Genomic DNA, 26,064 nt, shown 5'->3' with positions numbered 1-26,064 from the left:
GTGACCTGATTTGATTTGAATTCACTCCATTTCCTTCTCCATCGTTCCTTTGTTTCTCTCTCAATCTTTAACTCTCAGTGGTTAAGGAGAATAGATTGTTGATCCGTTTGGCCACTTAGATCCCCAGATATGCCATTGTCCAGAACACTTCCAGCAAATTATAGGGCTAAACATTGTAAAGAGTAACATTAGAAAACGTACCTAATTGGGCATATCATGGGATATAAATCCCAGTGAACTCTGAGCCAATACATAATAATATTTGAAACATTTATCTATTCTAAGAGGAGGTCCCGTGATGTGGTTAGTAGTGTTTCTGCCTTTGAGCGAGAAGTTCCAGGTTCGAGTCCAACCTCAGGACTTGACGGCCAAGGAAGGTTTATTCATAATGCAACCAAATAGTTTGAGTATTAATCTGAAAACCTTGCTAAAATTCACCAGTGGCAGGCGGTAAGAACAGGAGAGATTTCTGGTCAACATGTTGATGGAAAGAAAGTTGGGACCTCTGTTGTCGTTATCCGTAGCTCCAGGATACAACTTGCATGTAAACATTTACATTCACAAAAATGATCCCAGGAATGAAAGGTTTGTCGTATGAGGAGTGGTTGAGGATTCTGAGTCTATACTTGATGGAATTTAGAAGGATGAGGGAGGATTTAATCGAAACTTACAGATTGCTGAGAGGCCTAGACAGAGTGGACACGGAGAGGATGTTTCCACTAGTGGGAGAGACTAGAACACGAGGGTACAAAGTGAAGGGACACTGTTTTGAAACTGAGATGAGGAGGAATTTCTTCAGCCAGAGGGTGGTGAATCTCTGGAACCCATTGCCACAGAGGTCTGTCGAGGCCATTGGGTGTATTTAAGACAGAGATAGATAGGTTCTTGATCAATAAGAGCATCAAGAGTTATGGGGAGAAGGCAGGAATATGGGGATGAGAATCATATCAGCCATAATTGAATGGCGGAGCAGACTCAATGGGCCAAATGGCCTAATTCTCCTCCTATATTTAATGGTTTTATGGTCTTCTCACAATGACTTGGACTCCTTGTGTTAACCATAACACACCACCATTTTAAGCCATTAAATACAAATCCTGAATGTCATATTGTTTTGAGCAAGAGTTTTGTTTAGTCTTGTTTAGAGAGACTGACATTTGCTGTGAAGAGCTGTTTATGTGGTGTTCTAATGGGTTTTTGGGCAATGCAACCAGAGTGAGGCAGTACACAGGATCAGCTGATGACTTAATGACCACTCATTGAGCTGCTGGCCACTGGAGATCCAATCAGGAGGAGAAACTTCCCTGGATTGTGATGCTTTCAGCAAGATCTACAAAGTGATAAAACAGGAATACATTTTACATTATGCAAAGAAGTGAAATGGTTGAAGGACTGTTTGTAATGCAGGAAGAGGAGGAAAACAAACAAAGAATTAAAAGCCATCATAAAAAGAAACCAAAGTGAGCCTTGATCATTTTGAAATTCTGAAATATAAATAGCAGAAACTGCTGGAAAACATAAAGGAGATAAAAACAGTGGTGATATTTAATTTTCTCTCGGTGTAGTGCTGTCATATTCTGATTAGATACATCCTGGGAGGTGCCATCACATAACTTCCTGCCTCCAGCTGACCCACCCTACTCTAATGCCATTGGTTGTTCGACATGATCGCTCCAGCCTTAGATTCCTTCCCATAGCCAATAGGAACAGACTCTGTCAGCTGATTGGACCCTGAATCTGTATTGAAAGATATTTTTCCCTGTAATGTCTGTGGGGGCACAGTAAAAAGTCTGACAACACCAGGTTTTAGTCCAACCTATTTATTTGATAATATTCTCACAAGCTTTCGAGGGGACAGCCTCTTCGTCAGGTGAACTCTCCATTCACCTGACGAAGAGGCTGTCCCCTCGAAAGCTTGTGAGAATATTATCAAATAAATAGGTTGGACTAAAACCTGGTGTTGTCAGACTTTTTACTGTATTTACGCCAGTCCAACGCCGGCATACCCACATCATGTCTGTGGGGGCACAGGCCCTTTTAAGGGAATGGGTCATGTGACCTCAGGTGTGGGTGAGCTATTGGGAACTGCCTTCTGTGGACAGTCAACATTTGAAGTGTGGAGCAAGTAGACTGAATAAAGAGCTATGTTCCCTGATGCCTGATTGTGGAGTAGTTATTGAGGAGATACCTCACTATAACTGATTTAACACTCCCCATTAATGTTTTAATAATTAATAAGCCCATTTTTAATTCCCTGCTGGTTTTTCTCCCACAGTTTTTGCTTCCGGAAATGTCTGAAGATTAACATTCAATTCCTGGAGCCATAAAGTTAATCTTGGAGGCTTGACAACCCTCTACCTCTGTGCTGCTTAGCATACTTAATTAAGATGGTATTGGCAGGGGTTTTCTACAAAGAAGATAAGTGCCTGGATTGGAACAATGCTGATCACAATTAGTTCACACCAGTGATATTCCCAGCACTCTTTTCCACTTTATTCTCAAAGTCTCAATTGAAGAAATATCACTTTCATTTGATGCCCAAGAGTTGAATGGGGTAATTAGTAATTAGGTACACAGAAGCTCACTTACTGACCCTGTGAAAGCTATGTGTCTTGATTGAAATAATGGAATGGCTTGAAGCCACGTACTTTGCCACTAAGAAATGTTGTTCTCTGACTCCTTTCAGTGAAGCTGTGTGGATTGAGCCCACCTCCTCCTGTCTTTAGCAACAGCACTGCCATGATTGTCCAATTCAGTTCAGATGATGTCCAGGATCTGAAGGGATTTCGGGCTGTTGTCTCCTTCATTGAGGTGTCAGGTCAGTTGATTTGCTTCGGATTAGAGTGCGCTGTGAACCTTTGCAGAAAATATTAATGTGCACTAGAGAAAGAACTAGGATTTATACAGAAACATTACTAGACATTTATACAAGATATTTCCCCCAAACCACTTTGAAGTATCTTTTAAAGAATAGTTCTATTGTAGTATGGGAAACACAGCAGCCAATTTATGCACAGCAAGCTCCCAGAAACAGCTTCGATTAGATTGGGTATTTAAGGGAAAGGAACATTGGAACAGGAGGGGATCATTCAGCCCCTCAAGCCTGTTCTGCCATTCAATGGGATAATGGCTGACCTGTGACCTAACTCCATATACCCATCTTTGCCCCATATCGCTTAATATCATTGATTAAAAAGAGTCTAACAATCTCAGATTTTGAATGAACAATTGACGTAGCATTAATTGCCATTTGTAGAAGAGCATTCCAAACTTCTACCACCCTTTGTGCGTACAAGTATTTTCTCATTTCACTCCTGAAGAGCCTTGTTCTAATTTTTAGGTTATGTTCCTGAGTCCTACACTTCATAGTCAGAGGAAAAGCATTCTCTCCACTTATCTATCGGTTCCCTTCAATATCTTGCAAACTTCAAAACCTTCTTTGATTCCCCAAATTCCAGGGAACTCAACCCTATGTGTTGGCTCTTTGCAAATTAACCCTCAGAGTCCAGGTATCACTCTGGTAAATCTACTCCACCCACCATTCAAAGACAATAAATCCTTTTTAAGCTGTGGAGCCCAGAACAGAACATTGTATTCACTTGTCGTCTAACTAGGGCTGTGTACAGTTGAAGCATGACTTCTAGCTCCTTTGTATTCAATTCCCTTCTGACCTGAAGAGATTCGAGGTAGAGGTATTCACTGCAAATGTGTTTACTCAGCACCCACTGTCCAAAAACACCCAAGTACTGCAGTCCATGTATGCAACCTGCTAGAATTTGTCTTATTTTGTAATTATAGATAAAAATAATTTGTTTTCTTTGAGGGATAAATATTAGTCATGACCCTTATTCTTTGCTGAAACAGTGGCTGTTTACATCCACCTAAGAACGTAGACGGGAGCTCAGCTTAATGTTTCATCTGTCAGTGCAGCATAGGGATTGTCACTTGACATGAGATTAGGGATGAGAAGTGTCAGCCATTAAATCACAACTGACACAAGATAAGGTACTGAATAAAGGGAGAGACATGGGAGAGTAAAGTTGGTCTTTGATTCTGAAAAGTAGACATTAATGAGTCAGTCTTCCCTTTAGTGTTGTACCTGATGAAGTCACGACTGGGTGTTAAACAAGCGATGGTAGTCATGATATAGAAATGCCGGCGTTGGACTGGGGTAAACACAACCAGGTTACAGTCCAACCAGTTTATTTGATAGTAATCTCACGAGCTTGTGTTAAACATAAGAACATAAGAAATAGGAGCAGGAGTAGCCATCTAGCCCTTCGAGCCTGCCCCACCATTCAATAAGATCGTGGCTGATCTGAAGTGGCCATTCAGATGGCCATCCAGATGAAGTGGCCTTGGCATCAGTCTTCCACTTGCTCGAAGTTACTCTAACAAACTTGCATTTATATTTTAACTTTCACATTTTCAGGGACAATTAATTACTTTCAAAGTGTAGTCCCTTGCTTACCCATCAAAGAATGCTGGTTAATAATTTGAAAGCTGTAAAGATCCAAAGGCAAGGTTAGCTGTAGTTAACCAAACTGCTTTGTATTGCCACCACGATGTGTAGATGGTGCTTGTTCTTGGTCACAGGTATGTGTAACCTACCTTTAGCAGCCAGACTGTAGTCTTATCTGGTACTTGCTTCAAGCTTTTTTTCTGATATGTATTATATATTAATTTTAGTTGGCTGAACCTAGTTTTGAAGTTTTCAAGATATTGAAGGGAACTGGTAGACTGGATGGAGAGAAAGTATTTCCTCTGATTAGGAAATCTAGCATCCGGGGATATAACCTAAAAATTAGAACAAGACCCTTTAGGAGTGAAATCAGAAAATACTTCTATACACAAAGGGTAGCAAAAGTTTGGAACTCTCTTCTATTAATAGCAATTAATGCCATTCATATATTTATATACAGGTGTAGAAGAAATTAGATTCATATAAGCACTTAGGTTGTATAGAAAAGTAAGTCTGTTTTAAATGAACCTACTATAGTAGAGGCTAAGGCTGCAGCAGTAGCTAAAGGGTTAATGATTCCCTATATACTCACAATTATACCGAAAATCAAGAAACTAGCTGAAGCAGGCAAAGTTAGAAAAACAGGAGCTTAGCAGACACTCAAGGTCCAAAGACCAGATAACGGGCCATCTGACTCTAAGGAGGATAGAAAAATAAACCACCATTCTTCTTCTCTATCTAGTTACGGTAAATCACAAGGGACAGGGACTGTAGGATGATTTAGACCAAGGACACTATAGATAAGTCCTAGGCTCATAGATCTAATTAATGGGACAATGATTCAAGGGGTAGTAGAGATAATAAGGATAATAGGGAGTATTGTAACCTGCATGCAGAGTTGTTTGTTTCACTGTATAAAAACAGCGCGGGTTTGTTCAAAAAATCAGAGTTCTCTCGGTACTAACTGAGGTGGACTCTCCATGGTATATCACGACAATAAACTCTCCCAAAGCCTGACTCTGAACGTCTCTGCCTGAGTTATTCTGAGCTAGGAGTTTCCTCGACAACAGGTGACAGAGAAGGTATGTCTCTCCTGAATACAGCACGTTCTATTTGATGTCACAGATATATCATCATCTACATCAAACATTCGCATGTAGGGGGCAGTACAGGGGTTAGCACTGCTGCCTCAGCGCCAGGGACCTGGGTTTGATTCCCGTCATGAGTCACTGTCTGTGTGGAGTCTGCACGTTCTCCCCATATCTGTGTGGGTTTCCTCCGGGTACTCCAGTTTCCTCCCAGAGATGTGCTGGTTAGGCACATTGGCTATGCTAAATTCTCCCTCAGTGTACTAGAACAGGCGCCGGAGTGTGGCGGCTAGGGGATTTTCACAGAAACTTCATTGTAGTGTTAATGTAAGCCTATGTGTAACACTAATAAAAAAAGAATAAACATTTCTATTCTATTAACCCATTACACTACACCAACCTTGAATGGCTATGCATTTTGGTTATCATGGGTTTACTGGGAATGTGTGAAAAGTGTCAGTGTTTCCATTACTGTTCCAAGAAATTATTCCAATGAAGACTTCAGAAGAAACTTCTTTACCAAAGGAATGGTAAGAATGTGGAACTCACTATCATGTAGATTAGTTCAGGTGAGTAGTATAGGCACACCTTAAAAGAAGACATGAGGGAGGAAAGAATAGAAAGACATGTTGATAGGGTAAGATGAAGTAAATGGAGAGAGAGGAAATTCATATGTGGAGTATAAAAACTGATTGGACATACATGATGTTCCTGTGTTGTAAATTAAATGTAAGTATTCATAATTACAAACAGGTTTACAAGTAACAAGGTTAACTTCCTGCCTGATGGTTTAAACTAACCAGAGATATAAAATCAGACAATGAGAAATTCTACAAGTTTATAAAAAGGCTTAAAGTAGTTAAACTGAACCTTGGTCCCTTAGAGGATAAGAGTAGGGAATTAATAGTGGGAAAGAAGGAAATAGCAAAGACCTTGAACAAATATTCTGTATCCACTTCCATGGTAGAAGACATTAAAAGCATCCCATCAATGTAGAAATTCAAGAGAGGCAGGAAGCCAGTTAGCCTAAAATTGGGAAAATGCTTTTTATGTTAGCTATCAATCTCTTCTCATACTCACCCTTTGCTTCTGTAATTTGTTTTGTCACTTCCCCTCTGAACCTTCTGCATTCAACCTGGAGTTGAGGCCGAGATCAGATCAGATGACAAGGTCTTATCTGATGACAGAGCAGACCTGAAGGGCCTAATCCAGCTTCTATTTCCTCTGTTCCTTTGTTTGCTATATCAATAATGTCTCTTACACTTTTTCCAGACCATTTATCAGGAACTGAGACAACTGCAGTGGCATCACTGACAGAGAAATCCTACCACTCGGTTTTCTTTGGTAAGTAAAGATTTAATAAATGTTCCAGGATGATTAGACCCTCAAAGGTCTAATTTCAACCCCTGTGTCTAGGCACCCACTGGGTCTGCATTCATTACACATGATGTGGAGATGCCGGCGTTGGACTGGGGTAAACACAGTAAGAAGTCTCACAACACCAGGTTAAAGTCCAACCAGCTTATCTGATAGTAAATCCACAAGCTTTCGGAAACGCTGTTCCTTTGTCAGGTGTGTGGTTCTGATCAGAGAAGGACATATAAAGGCACACAGTTTACAGAATACTGATTAGAATGGGAGTCTTTACAGCTAACCTTAAAGTCTTAAAGATGCAGACAATGTGAGTGGAGATAGCATTAGGCATAGGCTAAAGATATGTATTGTCTCAGATAGGACAGTAAGTGAGATGTTGCAAGTTCAGGCAAGTCATGGGGGTTACTGATAGTGCGACATGAACCCAAGATCCTGGAACTTCTCTGTGGAATTTGGCCATCAGTCTCTGCTCAGCAACTTTGCGCTGTCATGTGTCGTGAAGGCTGCCTTGGAAAACGTTTACCCAAAGATCAGAGGCTGAATGCCCGTGACTACTGAAGTGTTCGCCAACAGGAAGGGAAGTCTTGCCTGGTGATTGTCGAGCGATGTTCATTCATCCATTGTCGTAGCGTCTGCATGGTCTCCCCAATGTACCATGCCTCGGGACATCCTTTCCTGCAGCGTATCAGGTAGACAACATTGGCCGAGTTGCAAGTGTATGTACCGTGTACCTGGAGGATGGTGTTCTCATGTGAGATGATGTCATCCATGTCCATGATCCGGCATGTCTTGCAGAGGTTGCTGTGGCAGGGTTGTGTGGTGTTGTGGTCACTGTTCTCCTGAAGGCTGGGTAGTTTGCTGCGGACAATGGTCTGTTTGAGATTGTGCGGTTGTTTGAAAGCAAGAAGTGGAGGTGTGGGGATGGCCTTGGCGAGATGTTCGTCTTCATCAACGAGATGTTGAAGACTTCGGAGAAGATGTCATAGTTTCTCTGCTCTGGGGAAGTACTGGACAACGAAGGGTACTCTGTCCACCATTTGTCTTCTGAGGAGGTTGGTGTGGTTTTTTGCTATGCCGCGTCGGATCTGTCGATCGATCGGTTGAGTGTCATATCCTGTTTTTATGAGGGCATCTTTTTAGCGTCTGGTGGTGTCTGTTGCATTGCCTGCCATTTTAACTAGCCAGTGAGTCTCTTAAACTGGGCAGGTGGGGACATCACAGAGACTTAAAGTCAGGGATTTGATAACACACTGATGCCAGATGACAGTTCCATGACGCATTTCCACACACATGAGGACGGCCTCAACCGGGATCTTGGGTTCATGTCACGCTATCTGTAACCCGCACGACTTGCCTGGGCTTGTAAGCTCTCACTAACTGTCCTGGCTGGAGACAATTCACACCTCTTTAACTTGTGCTTAACCCTCTCTCCACTCACATTGTCTGTACCTTTAAGAGAATTGATGTGATAGGTGAGGAGAGTGACAAGGTTCCGGGTTCAAATCCCAGTCCAGGATCTGAGCACAAACGCCAAGGTTGATACCCCAGCACAGTACTGAGGGAGTGCAGCACAGTCACGAGTGCACGTTTGGATGAGACAGCAAACCAAGGCCCTACCAACTCTCTCAGCCGCACCTTAAATGATCGGTTAATTGACACTAGTTTGAATTTCTGCCTGGTGCCCTGACCAATATTAACCCTTCAATTGACACGACAAAAAGCAGGTTATCTGGTCATTATCACATCGCTGATTGTGGGATCTTGCTCTGCACAAAATGACTGCCCTGCCTCCAACAGTGTCTACACTTCAAAAGTACTCCAGTGGCTGTAAAGTGCTTTGAAATATCTGGCGATTGTGAAAAGCAAAGTCAGTCTCTTAATTTTCTTTTCCTCCGAAGCCCCTTGGGATGTTTTGCAATGTTAGACATACTGTATAAATGCGAGTTGTTATTTTTAGAAGTTCAGAAGCAGTTTTATTGTGTATTCTAATGTGCAGTGACTATCTGCTCCCAGAAGATGGGGCTGCAGCTTATTACAAGCCCATACGGTTCTCTTTCCTTTTAAGCTCTACTCTTTACAACGCATGTTTTCTGTCAGCAGCTTTTAGTTGACTGTTCCCTGTTCTTAACCACTGAGTCCCCAGCTGACGCAAAATGGCTGTGCAAGATGGCTGCCGATACCTTTCGGTGCTTGATCAAAAAAAACCACTCTGCTGTACTCAGCCTCCCAAAACATATTGCACTGAAACATGAATGCCTAGGCGATGTGAATTGAGCAATGTAAGTTGGAGTCAACTACCCCAAGTATCCTTCTTGTGCCAATACATTTTTTTTTTGAGTGTTACCTGCTGTTCATGCTACGTTCCCGCTCCAGCAAAGTCAGAGAATTTGGCAGTCAGTCAAATCTCCATTCACTGCAGCGGGATGGGAAAGGCCCACTGGCGTTAACTGTGGTAAGATTCTGGTCATTGTTTTTCCCTTTGAGGAAGAGTGGGGAAGCGGTGGAAGGATTCCCCAGTCAGTTATCAGCCTGGTGAGCCACCTTACTATTGCTCCTCCTATGGCCAACAAGTCCTGACGTAGGGGGCACTACCTCTGAGCCAAAAGGCCTCTACAAGTTTTTAGGTGTCCAGATCGCCAATAAACATCTTGTTCTCCCGACACTATAGTTAAGAAAGCCCATCAATGCCTCTACTTTCTCAGAAGACGAAGGAAATTTGGCATATCTGCTATGATTCTCATCAACTTTTACAGATGTACCATAAAAAGCATTCTTTCTGGTTGTATCACAGCTTGGTAAGGCTCCTGCTCTGCCCAAGACCGCAATAAACTACAAAAGGTCGTGCATGTAACCCAATCCATCATACAAACCCTATCCATTGACTCTGTCTATGGCTCCTGCTGAAAGCAACAATGCAAGAAACAATACTTTTCACTGTATACTAATGTATGTGACAAACAAAACGGCAAGGCATTTTATGAGGATGATTGAGGGCCTTTAATTTATAATTGTGTGGTTACAAATAGAATGACAACGGGCATTGCTAAAGTAAACAAGACGCACGGGGAGTTGTTAGTGCATTAAAATAATTTCTCGATTGGTATCACTAAACAGACGCTGACTGTTGCTTGCAATGATGTAACCGAGTTAAACACTGATCTGCGCACGCACAGCTTTGGCAACAAACACAGCCTTTCCTAGCAACTTCAGATAGAGTCATGGAGGTTTACAGCATGGAAACAGGCTCTTCAGCCCAACTTGTCCATACCGCCCCTTTGTTTTTAACCACTAAACTAGCCCCAGCTGTCTGTGATTGACCCATACACATCTTACCCATGACACTGTCTAAATGCTTTTTAAAAGACAATATTGTACCCGCCTCTACTACTACCTCTGGCAGCTTGTTCCAGACACTCATCATCCTGTGTGTGGAAAAAATTGCCCCTCTGGACCCTTTCTTGTATCTCCCCTCTCACTTTAAACCAATGCCCTCTAGTTTTAGACTCCTCCCCCTTTGGGAAAAGATATTGACTATATAGCTGATCTATGCCCCTCATTATTTTATAGACTTCAATAAGATCACCCCTAAGCCTTCTACCCTCCGGGAAAAAAAAGTCCTAGTCAATCAAGCCTCTCCTTATAACTCAAACCATCATAGATCCTCAGACAGAACCATTTGTAACTAGTGACTGAGTTTCATCCCTGATTGATTTTCATTGTAATCTCGTTCACCCCTCACTGACCTACATTGGCTCTCACACCACCAATGCCTCAGTTTTTAAAATTACCATTCTTGTTTTCAAACTACCCTGGTCTCACCCCTCCCTATCTCTGTAACCTCCTCCAGTCCCATAATCATCCAGGATCTTTGTGCTTCTTCAATTCTTGATTTTAATCACCCCGCTGTTGATGACTGTGCCTTTGGCTGGCAAGGACCAAGGCTTTATAATTCTCTGCCTGCACCTCACAATCACTCCACTCTCTTTTCCCCTTTAAAACATACCTCTGTGTCCAGGTTTTTAATCACCTTCCTTAATATCACCTTATTGGCTCAGTGTCAAGTTTTGGCTATATTATGTTCCTGTGAGGTGTCTTGGCATGTTTGACTGTTAAAGATCCTAGTCCAACTTATGATACAAGCTGCTATTATCCTATTGCACTGGGATTTCTGCATTTGCCTCAAGCATTCATTTGATGCTTTGCTTGAGAATGGACAGGAGCCTCATCGATTTCAATGACTCTACACTTCCTGCTTGTATTTACCACGTAAGGTCTTATTGCTTGTCTAACCCCCTGTGGATTTCAGTTGTCAGCAATAGTTTGAGGACTAAATTTCTTGTCTTTGCAATTATAGTATGACTTCTTCCACATGTTCAGGACATCCCAAAGCACTGTAGGGCCAATGATGAATCTCCAAAGAGTAGTTACTGTAGTAGTTTAAGAAATGTGGCAGCCAATTTGCATGTAGCAAACTCCCATAGATGGCAAGGAGATTTTTTTTTTAATTAATTCGTTCATGGGATATGGGCATTGCTGGCTGGGCCAGCATTTATTGTCCATCCCTGAGCGCATTTAAGAGTCAACCACATAGCTGTGGGTCTGGAGTCACACGTAGGCAAGACTAGGTAAGGATGGCAGATTTCCTTTCCTAAAGGACATTAGTGAACGAGATGGGTTTTTATGACAATTGACCCCGGTTTCATGGTCATCATTAAACTTTTATTTCCAGATTTTTATTGAATTCAAATTTCATCATATGCCATTGTGGGATTCGCACCCAGGCTCCCAGAGCATTACCCTGTGTCTCTGGATTACCAGTCCAGCGACAATACCACGAATCCGCCACCACACCAGATGGCCAGATAATCTAATTTAGTCACACTGGTTGAACAATAAATATTAATCAAGATACTTGGGAATACCCTGATCTTCTTCAAAATAGTGTTGTGGAATCTTTTATACCCACCCATGAGGCCTTAGGTTAAACTTAAGTATCATCTGTAACATGACACCTTTGACACTGACAGTTTCAGTCTGGATTATATGCTTAAATCTGTGGAATGGGCCTTGAAGCCAACAATTCTCTGACCGAGGAATGAGCGCTGCCCACTAATCCAGGGCTGACTGATTAGGCCCGTGGATCATGATGAATAAGTTGACCTTTGAAATCTTGAAGAAATCTTCCAGCAATGGGTGTTGACTTGCACTTTCAGTATAAAATATGAACCATCGGTGGTGTTGGAGGAGCTCACCATTTTAAAATATGGAAATAAAGGTACTTAATACAAGTAAAATCAATGTGACAGGTTTTATTGAATGAATTCGTTTACAAAGATGTCTCTAAACATAATCAAAAACATAGGATCCCTACACTGCAGAAGGAGGCCATTCGGTTCATCAAGTCTGCACCTACCTCAATCCCACTCAAGCCCTATTCCCGTAACCCCACATATTTACCCTGCTAACCTCCTGACACTAAGGGGTAATTTAGCATGGCTAATCAACTTAACCTGTACATCTTTGGACTGTGAGAGAAAACCAGAGCACCTGGAGGAAACCCACACAGACACAGGGAGAATGTGCAAACTCCCCACAGACAGTGACCCGAGGCCAGAATTGACCCTAAGTGCTGTGAGGCATCAGTGCTAACCACTGTGCCACCATGCCACCCCTTTTAAAAGTTATCAAATTTGGCAGCCAACACAACGAATTCATTGAATTCAGCCTGAGTCACTTTGGCATCATCATAAGGATTGCATTCTGGATTTGATTTTGAGTATTCGGTTCCAGAACAATCCCTCCGCAACAAACCATTTTCCCCTCCAGCCATTCAACTGAATACTCCGCATATTTTGAATGACCTGACACCAGGTTCCACATGTATAGCATTCCGCAACTTGGTAACAAAACCACACAAAACATCAGGCAGAGCAATGTGCATATTAACCCTCATGATTAATTACAGGAAACTGCTCATTTTGGCATCAAGGTCTTTTAGTCTCTGAGCAATCTTGGTCTTCTGCTGCAATATTAGAAATTTCCATTCCATAAGGCGGTTACACCAACCAGCTGTTGATCTGGAATCTTTGCTAGATTCAGCGTTTGATTTGGTCAATCAAGTGCATATATATGCATTGCAATTCAGGTGATTATTAACCATTCAGATGTCAATTAAGGACTAATTCTGATGCATTCTTCTTGACATTTGGCCAATGGCTGGCCTCTGTCCCTGTCCATTTGATCTTAGACATCTAAAGGAAAGGTTTGTCTTTGTTAACAATCTATATCTGTTCAATTCAGCATAAACTTGAACCTTGAATGGCTTATTGAGGTTGAATATTCCCCCCCTCCACCCGCCCACCATCCCCCGCCCACCCAGGTTTGACTGCAATTTGGGTATTTTTTCTTTGTGGAGGCCTCCTGATCTAATCAGTTATGTGGGATTTGAACATGTCTCAGACTAATGAGTTGTGTTCTTTCATCAAGGCTATGGAGCAAGTGCTAGAAAATGGGATACGAATAGATGGCTGGCGAAGATACAATGGACCGAAGGGCCTCTTTCTGTGCTGCTAAACTCCATGACTCTTTGTGTAGGCTTTCTGAATGTCTGTTCTACACATAATCGATCCAGAATTTTACCCCATCCTCATTCATCCAACCAGAAAAACTCCTGCAGGGAACTTGGCTATGCAGGGTTGTACCACCATGATTCTTACCTCATGTCATGTGGTTTTCATTAGAACTCTTTTTGAACTTTTCTACTCCACAGTTAGGTTGCTGGGTGTATTGAAATTCATCCATGTTGCCAATTTGATATAATGGGGCACCTGCCTGTAATATGATTAATTACAGGAAACTGCTCATTTTGGCATTGAGGTCTTTTAGTCTCAGAGCAATCTCGGTCTTTTGCTGCAACATTACAAATTTCCATTCCATAAGGTGGTTACACCAACCAGCTGTTGATCTGTAATCTTTGCTAGATTCAGGGTTTGGTTTGGTCCATTTAAGTGCATATATATGCATTGCATATTTTAATGATTATTAACCATTCTGATGTCATTTAAGGACTAATTCTGATACATTCTTCTTGACATCAGGCCAATGGCTAGTCCCTGTCCTCATGCATTTGATCTTAGACGTCTTCTTCAAGGCAGAGTCATTCTTCTTCCATTCTTGCACCAAGTTTCTACTAAATCCGAGTTCCCTCACTGGAACATTCTTATTTGATGAGTTGGCAAATGTTGCAACTTTTAACTTACATTAACATTGCAGTGATGTTACTGTGAAAATCCCTGGTTTCCACACTCTGGCAGCTGTTCGGGTACACTGAGGGAGAATTTTGCATGGCCAATGCACCTAACCAGCGTCTTTCAGACGGCGGGAGGAAACCAGAGCAACTGGAGGAAATCCACGCAGACACGGGGAGGATGTGCAAACTCCACACGGACAGTGACCCAAGCTGGGAATTGAACCTGGGTCCCTGGCACTGTGAGACAGCAATGCTTGCCACAGTGCCGCCCACTTAAAATCAACTTCATCACTTCATTCTTTTTGGCAGAGGATCCATTTCTTTTCATCATGTGCCATGCACACTCTGCTGTTCGTGCGCATGTCTTAAACTCCAGTTTAGCAACAAGGTCTGTATCACCTGCTTATAAAGAGAGCAAAACATGCATTTCTGAGGTTGATTCCTATTGAGGGTAGCATTTCATAGTGAAATGATGTATGCACCAATATTCAGCCTAAACTGAATTTAGGCGCTGAAAAAAAATGAGGCTGTCTTACACAACAGGAAGACTTACATGCCACAGTCTAAGATATGTAACATCCTATGGCTATGATTCTTTGTCAGAGCTTTAGAAGCACAGAATCCCTACAGTGCAGGAGAAGGCCCATTGAGTCTGCACCAACCACAATCCCACCCAGATCCCTATTCCCATGAACCCCACATATTTATCCTGCTAACCCCCCTGACACTAAGGGGCAATTTAGCATGGCCAATCAGCCTAACCCGCACATCTTTGTACTATGGGAGGAAACCAGAGCACCCGGAGGAAACCCATGCAGACAGGGGGAGAATGTGCAAACTCCACGCAGACAGCAATCTGAGGCCGGAATCGAGCCCAGGTCCTTGGTGCTGTGAGGCAGCAGTGCTAGCCGTTGTGCCACCCACTGTCCCACTTTCTGCTCACAGTGCCACCCTTATCAATACTTATCACTGACACTGCCAGTGTAAAGCTTCGAGAAGGGAAAATGTAGTAAGTTGCAGACTCTGTTTCTGATGTATTTATAAAAAGCATGTGTTTCATTAAAATGCTGACTTCCCCTTTATTATTTCCTTGCAGCTGGTGGTCATGAGGATGAGGTGCAAAACACTATGGGAACTCCTGTTTCTGCCACTTTGTCTGACCAAATGACACTTCCATTCTCAGAGACACGACCCTTCAAAGTGACAGAGCTTTACAATCAGGGTCATCACACAGGTTTGTTTCTAATGAGGGGGCGGCACAATGGTTAGCACTGCTGCCTCAAAGCCCCAGAGACTGCTTTGGATCCTCGGCTTGGGTCACTGTCTGTCTGGAGTTTGCGCATTCTCCCCATTGTCTGCGTGAGGGTGCTGCAGTTTCTTGCCACTTTCCAAAGGTGTGCAGGTTAGATTGATTATCATGCTAAATTGCCCCTTCGTGTTCCAGGATGTGTAGGCTAGAGGGCTTAGAAAGGTAAATGTATGTGGTTGTGGGGATAGGACCTGGGGTGGGATTGTTGTTCTGCAGACTTGATGGGCTGAACGGCCTCCTTCTGCACTGTAGGGTTCCTATGTTCTATGATGCAATAGCCTGTTTTGGAGGAATTCTGCAAGCCTCTTGAGGGCGTCGCTGGGATCATAGTTGTAGTCCATGTACTGTGGGTTGACCCGCAATGCCCTTAGGGAGGGAATTCCAGCGATTGTAAAGGAACAGTAATATATTTCTAAGTCAGGATAGTGAATGGCTTAGAGGGGAACTTGCAGGTGGTGGTGTTCCCATGTACCTGCTGCCTTTGCCCTTCGAAATGGAAGCGGTCGTGGGTTTGGAAGGTGCTGTCTAAGGATCTTTGAGAGTTGCAGCAGTGACATCTTGTAGATAGTACACACTGCTGCTACTGAGCATTGGTGGTGGAGGGAGTGGGTGTTTGTGGATGTGGTGCCAATCAAGCAGGCTGCTTTGTCCTGGATGGTGTCAAACTTCTGAGTGTTGTTGGTGCTGCATTCATTCAGGCAAATTGGATTGTGACCTGACTATTTGTCTTTCTAAAAAGTTGATTGAGGGATAAATATTGGCCAGAACTTTCGTGAAAACTCCCCTCCTCTTTGAAATAGTGGCCGTGGAATCTTTTATATCCATCTAAGGAGGCACAAGGGGAATAGATTTAACATCTCATCCAAAAGACGAGTGACACAAACCAATTCATTTCTGTGTACCTGTGACCTGATTTGGAAAATGCCCACTTTCTGCTCATATTGCCACTAACACCTTCCCTTTACCTTTTCTGTTAAATTAGGTGGTTTTGAGGAGAGCCTGATGGTCACAGATCCTTTCGGGAACGAGGTGGAGAAGGTCCATTTCTCTTCTGGTCACAAGAATGTGCTTCTGATGGGAAATGAGGGAGAGATCCAATCACCTGGTCACACTGAGCAGCTGAGGTATTTAACCAACAGCACAATGTGGAGTTGTTTCTTGAGCAAAGAACACAGTTTCTCGTGCAATGCAGGGGGTGCCTTGATATTTTTCCAATGAATTCATAGGAATCCTTGTTCAGAGTCTGTTCACCTCCTTCCATCCCTCCCCCACTCCATTCCTCCCTCTATCCCAGGCCCCTCCTCAACCCCATCCACCCCTTCTCCCTCTAGCCCTTTGCCCCCAAAACTAGGGCAAGACAGTGGCACACTGAAAAAGTAATCCAGAGGCCCAGATCAACCTTGAAGGGCAATGGGTTCCTATCCCATCATGGCAGTTGGAGGGAATCGAAAGTAAGTCTCAGTAATGGTGACCATGAAACTATCATCGATTACTGTGGGGTGGGATTTCCCACACTCCCTCCTCCCCGCCCCAGCCCCCCCAATCCTACTGTTGGGAAAGGACAGAAAATCCCATCCTATAATTACCCATTTGGTTCATGAATGGAACTTGGGGACAAGAATCTGCCATCTTCCCCTGGTCTGGTCTACGTGTGACTCCAAACTCACAATAATGTGGTTGACTCTTAAATGACCTCGGAAATGGCTGAGCATGTCACTCAGTTCAAAAGGCAATTCAAGGGGATTGTCACAATAACTTATTGCTTTTTAGCCTTTTGGTTAAGATCAAGTGTAATATCGACATGCTGTGCTTGGTTGAAGTCATTAGGTTACATTTTTAGCTTCATTTGAAGCAATTTTTAAAAGTGGCACCTTAGCCTTTTGGCTAGGATGTAGATGAGATCAAGCCTTGGGAGAGGAGCTATGCCTGCTTCAATCAGCTTGGATCATGGAGATCAGGCCCAGGACAGGGGGGTGAGACTCCTATCTTGTCAGCTTGGATTGGGAATGTCTCAACTTGTTGAGAGTCTGAATTAGACTTGATTTGATCGAGTTGGAATAAAAACAAAAAAAAAACTTCATTGCGGTGTTAATGTAAGCCTATTTATAACACTAATAAATAAACTTAAACATTAAAACAATTAGGGATGGGTAACAAATGCTGGTCTTGCCAGTGATACCCATATGCCATGAAAGACTAATGCTGGTAGTTTACCACCTCCCTTGCCCCAGAGTCAGGGTGGGTGAGGCTCATGGAACGGCATTCTCTGTTGGTCCCAGGTGAGATCTTATGAGCCTTGGGCAGGAGAGGTGGTAAAATACCAGACTAAATTTAGAAAGAAGCACATCTCCATCATTCACCTTTTGGCCTTGACCTCTTGTTCTAACCTCTACATGACAATATGAGATGCCACCACCCCCCCAAAAAAAAATTACCAATCCTATGAGAGATTTTTAAATGTATTAATTTACAAAATTGCTACTTGACAATAATTGCAAAGAATGACAGATATTCGTTCTGCTGGTTTTTAATTTCTGTCTGCTATCAGGATGATGGGAGTTCCCACTTATCTTGTTTGTGGAGAACAATTGCCCCAAGGAACAGAATTATTAAACTGAATTTCAAAATCCTTAATGTCAATGGAGAATATGAAAACTGTGTAGATTTTGTCGCAGTCTGTGATGGAGTAACTATCGGTCAGCACTTTAAAGATATGACCAGTCTAAGAGAGAGTTGAATAAATCTTTCCCATCTCATCAGTGACTCTAGCAAGTGAGAATTTAACCATTTCCCCATGTTGTTCAATGGTATTGCTAACACTGAATATGCCCCTAGCAACACCCTGGGCATTTACCAATGAGCAGGCAGTTATAGACATGAAGGACTCTTCCTGTCCTGTATCAAGTACTGATTCTATGTTATCATATCTTCTCGTTTTTTCCTTACAGTTAGGTTTTGTGGGCATGGTTGGTAGCACCTTGTACCATCTGGTCCAATGGCCTCAGCACACATCATGGAATTCTTTCTTGAACTGTCTCCTCGAGTGGTTTCTGGTTAGTGTACGCTATGTATGACTCAAAGCAGCTTCTCAAGTGAGATACATGCCACCTAAGTGAATGGATTACATCAATCTTACAGTGGAGAAATTTGGACATTTGACCCAATGGGTGTCTGCTGGTGTTTATGCCCTATATGGTTATCTTCTTACCTTACACCAATCTCATCCAATCAGCGGATCCATCTATTTCTTTCTCTCACATGGTTTATCCAACTTTGCCTCAAATGCATCAATACCAGTTTCCTCAACTGCTCCTTATAGTGAGTTCCACATTCTCATCATTCTCTGGACAAAGAAGTTCGTCCTGGTTCCCTTATTCATGACTATCTTGTATTTATCACCCTTTAACCTCCAGAAGTGGAAACATCTACCTTGTCAGCCAACAGCATCTTACTTTAGGTAGTGCTTTTAACATGGTAAACCATCCCAAGGCACGTCACAGAAGCCATCATCAAATGTAATTTACACCCAGTCATGCTGAGCTGTTGAGGTTGGTGACCAAAAACCCTTGAAGGGAGAGGGATAGAGATATGGAGGCAGAAAGGCATAGGAAGAAATTCCAGAGCATTGGTAACAGGGAATATTCCAATCCTAATCAGCATGGATCAGCTTTCAACCTTTGTATTTCAAAGACTTAGGAACTTCAGCCTGTCCAAATATTCCTGAGAGTTATATGCACTCTGAACTTTCTTTATCTTCGTAGATGTTCCACTATAGAATGGAATCATAGATTCCCTACAGTAAAGAAGGGGGGGCCATTTGGTCCATCAAGTCTATACCGACCACAATCCCACTCAGGCCCTATTCCCATAACCCCAAGCATTTACCCTGCTAATCCCCTTGATGCTAGGGTCAATTTAGCATGGCCAATCAACCTAACGCACACATCTTTGGACTTGTGGGAGGAAACTGGAGCACTCGAAGGAAACCCATGCAGACATGGGGAGACAATGCAAACTCCACACAGACAGTGACCCGAGCATGGAATTGAACCTGGGACCTTAGCACTGTGAGGCAGCAGTGTGCCAACGTGCCACACCACACCACAGAAAGGTTTACGTTTCAAACGTGTATAGTGCTGAACCTTGGGTAGCTGTCATACTTTATCTCAGAATCAGAAGGTTCCCAACTCTCTTGTTTTTTTTTCCGTCCCCTTTCCATAATCAGTGGTGGCTTGTTACTGAATCTTGGTTTTATTTATCATCAATCAAACACTATTTCTACGACTCTTTTTTAAAATTACCAAATATATTCAAGGCAGCAGAAATGAGTGTATTTAGTAACCTTGCAAATTCTTGTATTTAAATGTGTACAGTGTAAGACATTTCAGATTTATTGCAGTAGACTGGCTAAGTTAAATCCATATTAACCATAGACTTCAATATTAGGAAATAAAAACATACAATATTTTAGTGAAGAGATTTAATCCATGCAAGAGTTTTATATGTTGTATGTCATCACTTTAAAGTGTCTGTATTTATCAAAAGTTAGAGTGAAAATAGTACCAGACGCGATCATCTGTTTTTGCAATTTTATTCTGGCAGCCTCTTTGGCTGCATGTGTTCTATGTTTATTTAAGTGCCACAATTTCAAATGTAAGTGTAGAAATTAAAATACCTTCTGATAACTGGCTGCGAGAACAAGAAAAGTTATTTATCTGCTGCATTTATTTCTTTCTAAAATATTTGCCATGAGAAGTGTGGAAGCATCATCTGTCTGCTCCTTATACACCTTTATTATGTGCCAGTCCATCTCATGTGGTTTCGCTCACAGGTAGCTGTGTTAGGTTCAGTTGTGGTTCAACGTGTCATGTTCTTTCCTCGCCACTGATCAGAATTTCTCCCAGCGGTAGGGTAGTGAAGGGGGGAGGGAGGTGGTGGTGGGAGCGGAGATGGGTGGGGTGGTGATGAGGGGCAAGGGCGGGGGGGAGCATTATCGAGCCCGGATGATACTGCCTCAAGCTCACTACTGACGGAAATTTAGATTTCCATATTGCAATCAGCCTCCCGAGGCTGATAACATTTTTAAAAAATGGTCGGGAAAAATTGGGATTGGCTGGATGCCAGCCGCGACTCCTGATACAGGCCACCCGCTGACATTTCCTGGCTCGCTGCACTACACATGCCCAACATCTTTCAGATGGGTTAGAACAAAGAAAATTACAGAACAGGATCAGGCCCTTCGGTCCTCCAAGCCTGCACTGAACAAGCTGCCCGACTGAACTAAAATCCTCTACCCTTCTGCAGACCATATCCTTCTATTCTCATCCTATTTATGTATTTGTTAAGATGGCCCTTAAAAGTCACTATCGTATCAGCTTCCACTACCTCCCACGGCAGCGAGTTCCAGGCACCTACCGCCCTCTATGTAAAAAAAAATCTGCTTCACACATCTCCGTTAAACCTTGTCCCTCACACCTTAAACCTATGCCCCCTAGTAATTGACTCTTCCACTCTGGTGAAAATGTTTCTGACTATCCACTCTGTCCATGCCTCTCATCACCTTGTAGACATCTATCAGGTCGCCCCTCATCCTCCAGTGTTCCAGCGAGAACAAACCAAGTTTCTCCAACCTCTCCTCATAGCTAATGCCCTCCAAACCAGGCAACAATCTGGTAAAGCTTTTGTAAACCCACCCTTCTTTACCCAGAGGGTGGTGAGGGACTGGAATGTCCTGCCTGCTGCAGTTGTAAATGCGCCTAGTTTGGGGGCGTTTAAGAGATCTGTGGATAGGTTTATGGACGAAATGGGATTGGTTTAGATTAGTGGGTTAGTGTTGTTGTTTTTTTTTTAAAAAGCTGGTCGGCGCAACATCGTGGGCCGAAGGGCCTGTTCTGCGCTGTAATGTTCTATGTTCTAAACCCTTTCCAACACACGCACACACGCTCACTCTCCTCCCAGCTCCCCCCCAACACACAGACACATACTCACTTTCCTAACACACAGACACATACACACTTCCCTCTCACACGCACACATTGTCACTCACTCTTCTCACTCCCATATTCACTTACTCTCTCGCAAACACACACTCTCTCCACGCACACACAAGCTGGAATTCCCCAATGCCCCGCTGGCAGGTTTGATGGTTGGTGTTAAGGGATAATACGGTGGGAGGCCGAGAAATTGGTTTCACACCGGTGTGAATTTACAGCGGGAGTTTCTGCTGGTGCCTGCCGTGGTTGGTCAGAGACCCCGCCAGAGGCCGTCGTGAACCTAATCTGCATCCTGGGAGTGGAATGCCGATGAAGGCCCAATTTCCCCATTTCAAATTCTCCACAACGCCAATGGGAAAACATTTGGAATAACACGGCATGCCGATTTTAGTGCTCTCAGTGACTTGAATTGCTTCTGGGGTTTGAAATATTGCTCACATCCCATAGCGGAATTGCAACATTGTACCCAGTCTACTCCAAAACTGATGCTATCTCAGGTAATCATAGAATCCCTACAGTGCAGAAGATGCCATTTGGCCCATCGAGTCTGCAAGAACTCTCCAACAGAGTATCATAAACAGGCCCTTTCCCTCACCCTATCCCTGTAATCCCATGCATTTACTATGGCTAATCCATCTAACCTACACGTCTTTGGACAATAAGGAGTAATTTACAAAGAACAAAGAAGAACAAAGAACAACCCGGCACGGGAAACAGGACCTTCGGCCCAACGAGCCCGCGCCACCATTTTAACAAAGCATTTTCCTACACCTACCCTGTCCCATGTGTATGTGAATGGTACCCCTATTGTAACCAGATTCAGGGGAGAATAGTGTAGGGTCAATTTGGTACACCAATCAGCCTAAGAGCACATCTTTGGGGTGTGGGAGGAAACCGGAGCACCCAGAGGAAACCCACGCAACCACAGGGAGAATGCGCAAACTCCCACAGACACTGGCCCAAATCCATGTATCTGCGCAGCTAGCAGTGCTAGTCACTGAGCTGTTGTGGTGCCCATCTGCTGGTCCAGGATTAAGCACACACAACGACACGAAGTACTAGGCAACTCTCGAAACATCCAAGAGCAGCCCAAGCACGACCCACCGTGTGCATGCCCCTCGTTCCCGCTCTTCCCGCTCAAAAAAGACAGTAGGACTAGGGGGCACAGCCTCAAGATAAAGGGGAGGCGGTTTAGAACGGAGTTGAGGAGGAACTTCTTCACTCAAAGGGTGGTGAATCTCTGGAATTCTCTGCCCGTTGAAGTGGTGGAGGCTGCCTCGCTAAATATTTTTAAGAAGCGGGTTGATGGGTTTTTGATAAGAGAAGGGATTAAGGGTTATGGGGAGAGGGCGGGAAAGTGGAACTGAGCCACGACAGATCAGCCATGATCTTATTGAATGGCGGGGCAGGCTCGAAGGGCTAGATGGCCTACTCCTGCTCCTATTTCTTATGTTCTTATGTTCTTATGTTTGACAACAAGGTGGACCAACACCTGTGGATTAAAAGAGACAAAAACATTAACATGTATTATTACATTTCCAGTATCGTCCTAAGGCTCTGACCCTTTTTGAAACTGTTGCCTATAACCCTCCATCCCTGTTTCGCTCATGTGCCTATCTAAGTAAACCTTAAACAAGTCCAGCGTGCCTGCCTCCACCACCTTACTTGGTAGCGCATTCCATACCTCCACGACCCTCAGTGGGAAAAACCTTCCTCTCGTATCCAAATCATACTTCTCCCCCCTCACTCTTAGATCGTGACCCCTCGTGATATTTGTCTCCAATCTAGGGAAAAGCCTACCTCTGTTGACTCTATCTATACCCTTCATTATTTTATACACCTCTATCAGATCCCCTCTTAATCTCCGTCTTTCTAAGGAGAAGAGCCCCAGTTTTCCCAATCTTTCCTCATAACCCAGCCCTTCCATACCAGGCAGCATCCTAGTAAACCTCCTCTGCACCCTCTCCAGGGTCTCCACATCCTTCTGATAGTAGCCAATCCACTTAACCTGTATATCTTTGAAAAATATTATTTTTAATAAAGAAGTGATGGATTATGACAGGCACTCTCAAATATTTTACCTCATAGTTAAGTGCCATTTGTTTGTTTTTCAGCTTCACACTTTTTTCCTTTGGGGCTAATTAATAACCTTTTGAACGATGTTATGAATGCTGCTTTGTGTGGTGGATGAGAACTGGAGTGGGACCTGGACTCAGAGTGTGGCTCAAAGACAGGAGTAGCAACTTCTGAGCCAAAAGACCCCTCCCACAGAAGTACAGTTTAAATCTGCTCAGTATAGACTGGGTTATAACAAATTACAGTTAAAGCCTGGAGAAAGGTTCAATTACCTGATGGTCAAAACAAGGTTTAGAAGTGGTATACTTTCAAAAAATAGCTATGGGATAGTTCAGGCAAGGATTATTTGCTTATTTTACACCATTCAGTAATCGAGAGGCTAAAGGTATTTAGGAGCCAATTAAAAGTAAAAGGTAAAGTTGCCATAATCCCAGAGACTGCTCTCTGCCATTGAGGGAAACAGCTAACTGGTAGTGATTTAACCTGCGGATAACCACACCTCAGGCTAAGGGCAAGGTTGAGAAGATGAGGCCTTCATGAATAACCTGGGCCTGTACGGGAATTGAGCGCACAGTGTTGGCGTCGTTCTGCATCACTAACCAGCTGTCCAGCCAACTGAGCTAGTTAACTCCCCCCAAGTTGAACACTCCCAAACTCCCTTGCTAACAGAGAATCCTGGTGTAACACATGTAATCATAGGAATAAAGACAGAAAATGCTGGATAATACCTCAGCAGGTCAGACCGTATCCAGGGAGAGATGGAAATAAGGCTAATGGCCATTCATCACAACACATAATGTGTTGCCCCGTGACAACTAACGTTCTAGTCAGTTAACCAGACAAAGCATGTTATTCTCTTGAGGACTTTCTCCTTGGAGTAGGGGAAGGTCAAGGGAGGTTTGGGAAAGTGTCCAAAATTATGAAGAGTTTTGATAGTGTTTCCAGTGGCAGAAGCTTCCTCATCAACTCTCTTTCAGACCACAACAACTCACTGTGTTAAATAAAATATTCATGTAGCCTTTGGTTCTTCTGCCATTCATCCTAAATCTGTGTCCTCTGCAGACAATTCCTCCCAATTTATGCTATCAAAATCTTCCATGATTTTGAGCACTTCTATTAACTTTAATCTTTTCTGCACCCCAGTCATACCTGAATAGGTGAGAACAAAAGTTCTTTTGTGTTTTGCTATGAACAAAAAAAATGGGATTCTGCGGGGAGGCCTGAGTTGTTGAGATAGCATCAGTGTGACTGGCTGAATGGTTTTCCATGTGTGCTGGAATTTCTGTAATGTGTTTGACATTATAATGAAACACGACTTTATTTAGTTTACTAATCCTTTAATGTCTGGTTCAGATCATGCACTAAATGAAATACAACAGATTCAAAGCAAAGTATTTGTTAAAACAGCTTTAAAATAGAGTTATAGAGCCATAGAATCCCTACAGTGCAGAAGGAGGCCATTTGGCCCATCAAGTCTGCCCAAGAGCATCTTACCCTGTCCTATCCCTGTAACCTCACACATTTAACAGGGCCAATCCACCTATCCTGCACACTATTGAATTTAAGATGCCACAGTTACTTCCAGAGGTCAATTTTCACCTTTATACTGTAGATTATAATCTGTTGTAGTGAATGAGATACAAAGTACACTGAGCCTCAATATGTATTAGTTTCACATAGAGTCATAGAGGTTTACAGAACGGAAACAGACCCTTTAGCCAAACTTATCCATGCTGCCCTAAGCTAATCCCAATTGCCCGCATTTGGCCCATACCCGCCCCCCCAATACTCATTTTATCCATCCATGTAACTATCTAAATGCTTTTTGAAAGATAAAATTATATCCTCCTCTACTACTATCTCTGGCAGCTTGTTGCATACACTCACCACCCCCTATGTGAAAAAATTGCCCCTCTGGACATTTTTGTATCTCTCCACTCTCCCCTTAAACCTATTCTCCCTAGTTTTGGACTCTCCTACCTTTGGGAAAAAGTATTGACTATCTAATTGATCTGTGCCCCTCATTATTTTATAGACCTCTATAAGATCACCCCTCAGCCTCCTACACTCCAGAGAAAAAAGTCCCAGTCTACCCAGCCTTTCCTGAAAACCCAAATCATCAAGTCTCGATAGCATCCTAGTAAATCTTTTCTGCATTCTTTCTAGTTTAATAATATCCTTTCTATAATTGGGTGACCAGAATTGTACAGAGTATTCCAAGTGTGGCCTTACCAATGTCTTGTACAACTTCAACAAGACGTCTCAACTCCTGTATTCAATGTTCTGACCAATGAAACCAAGCATGCCGAATGCCTTCTTCACCACTCTGTCCACCTGTGACTCCACTTTCAAGGAGTTATGAACATGTACCCCTAGATCTCTTTGTTCTATAACTCTAACCCGATCATTAACTGAATAAGTCCTGCTCTTGTTCAGTCTACCAAAATATAAAGAAATATAAGGGAAAATATAAAGAAGGTCTTTCAACCCAACTGTTGAGTCACAATGTGAGA

General features: G+C 43.0%; 1 protein-coding gene across 1 annotated transcript in view; it reads left to right on the top strand.

Annotated features, from left to right (window-relative positions):
- Positions 1–20,167, top strand: part of LOC145343750 (ovochymase-2) — a 95,683-nt gene extending 75,516 nt beyond the window's left edge. The window contains exons 15-19 of the mRNA XM_080190036.1: positions 2,687–2,818; positions 6,823–6,894; positions 15,270–15,407; positions 16,465–16,606; positions 18,431–20,167. Of these exons, the coding sequence (XP_080046162.1) occupies positions 2,687–2,818; positions 6,823–6,894; positions 15,270–15,407; positions 16,465–16,606; positions 18,431–18,434 (488 nt within the window). The 3' untranslated portion in view covers positions 18,435–20,167. The remainder of the gene's footprint in view (positions 1–2,686; positions 2,819–6,822; positions 6,895–15,269; positions 15,408–16,464; positions 16,607–18,430) is intronic.
- Positions 20,168–26,064: the final 5,897 nt, after the last annotated feature.

This window comes from Carcharhinus amblyrhynchos, chromosome 6, assembly GCF_965287045.1.
Source record: "Carcharhinus amblyrhynchos chromosome 6, sCarAmb.v2.hapA, whole genome shotgun sequence".
Classification (NCBI taxonomy): Eukaryota; Metazoa; Chordata; class Chondrichthyes; order Carcharhiniformes; family Carcharhinidae; genus Carcharhinus; species Carcharhinus amblyrhynchos.
This window is presented reverse-complemented; position numbering and strand designations above follow the sequence as displayed.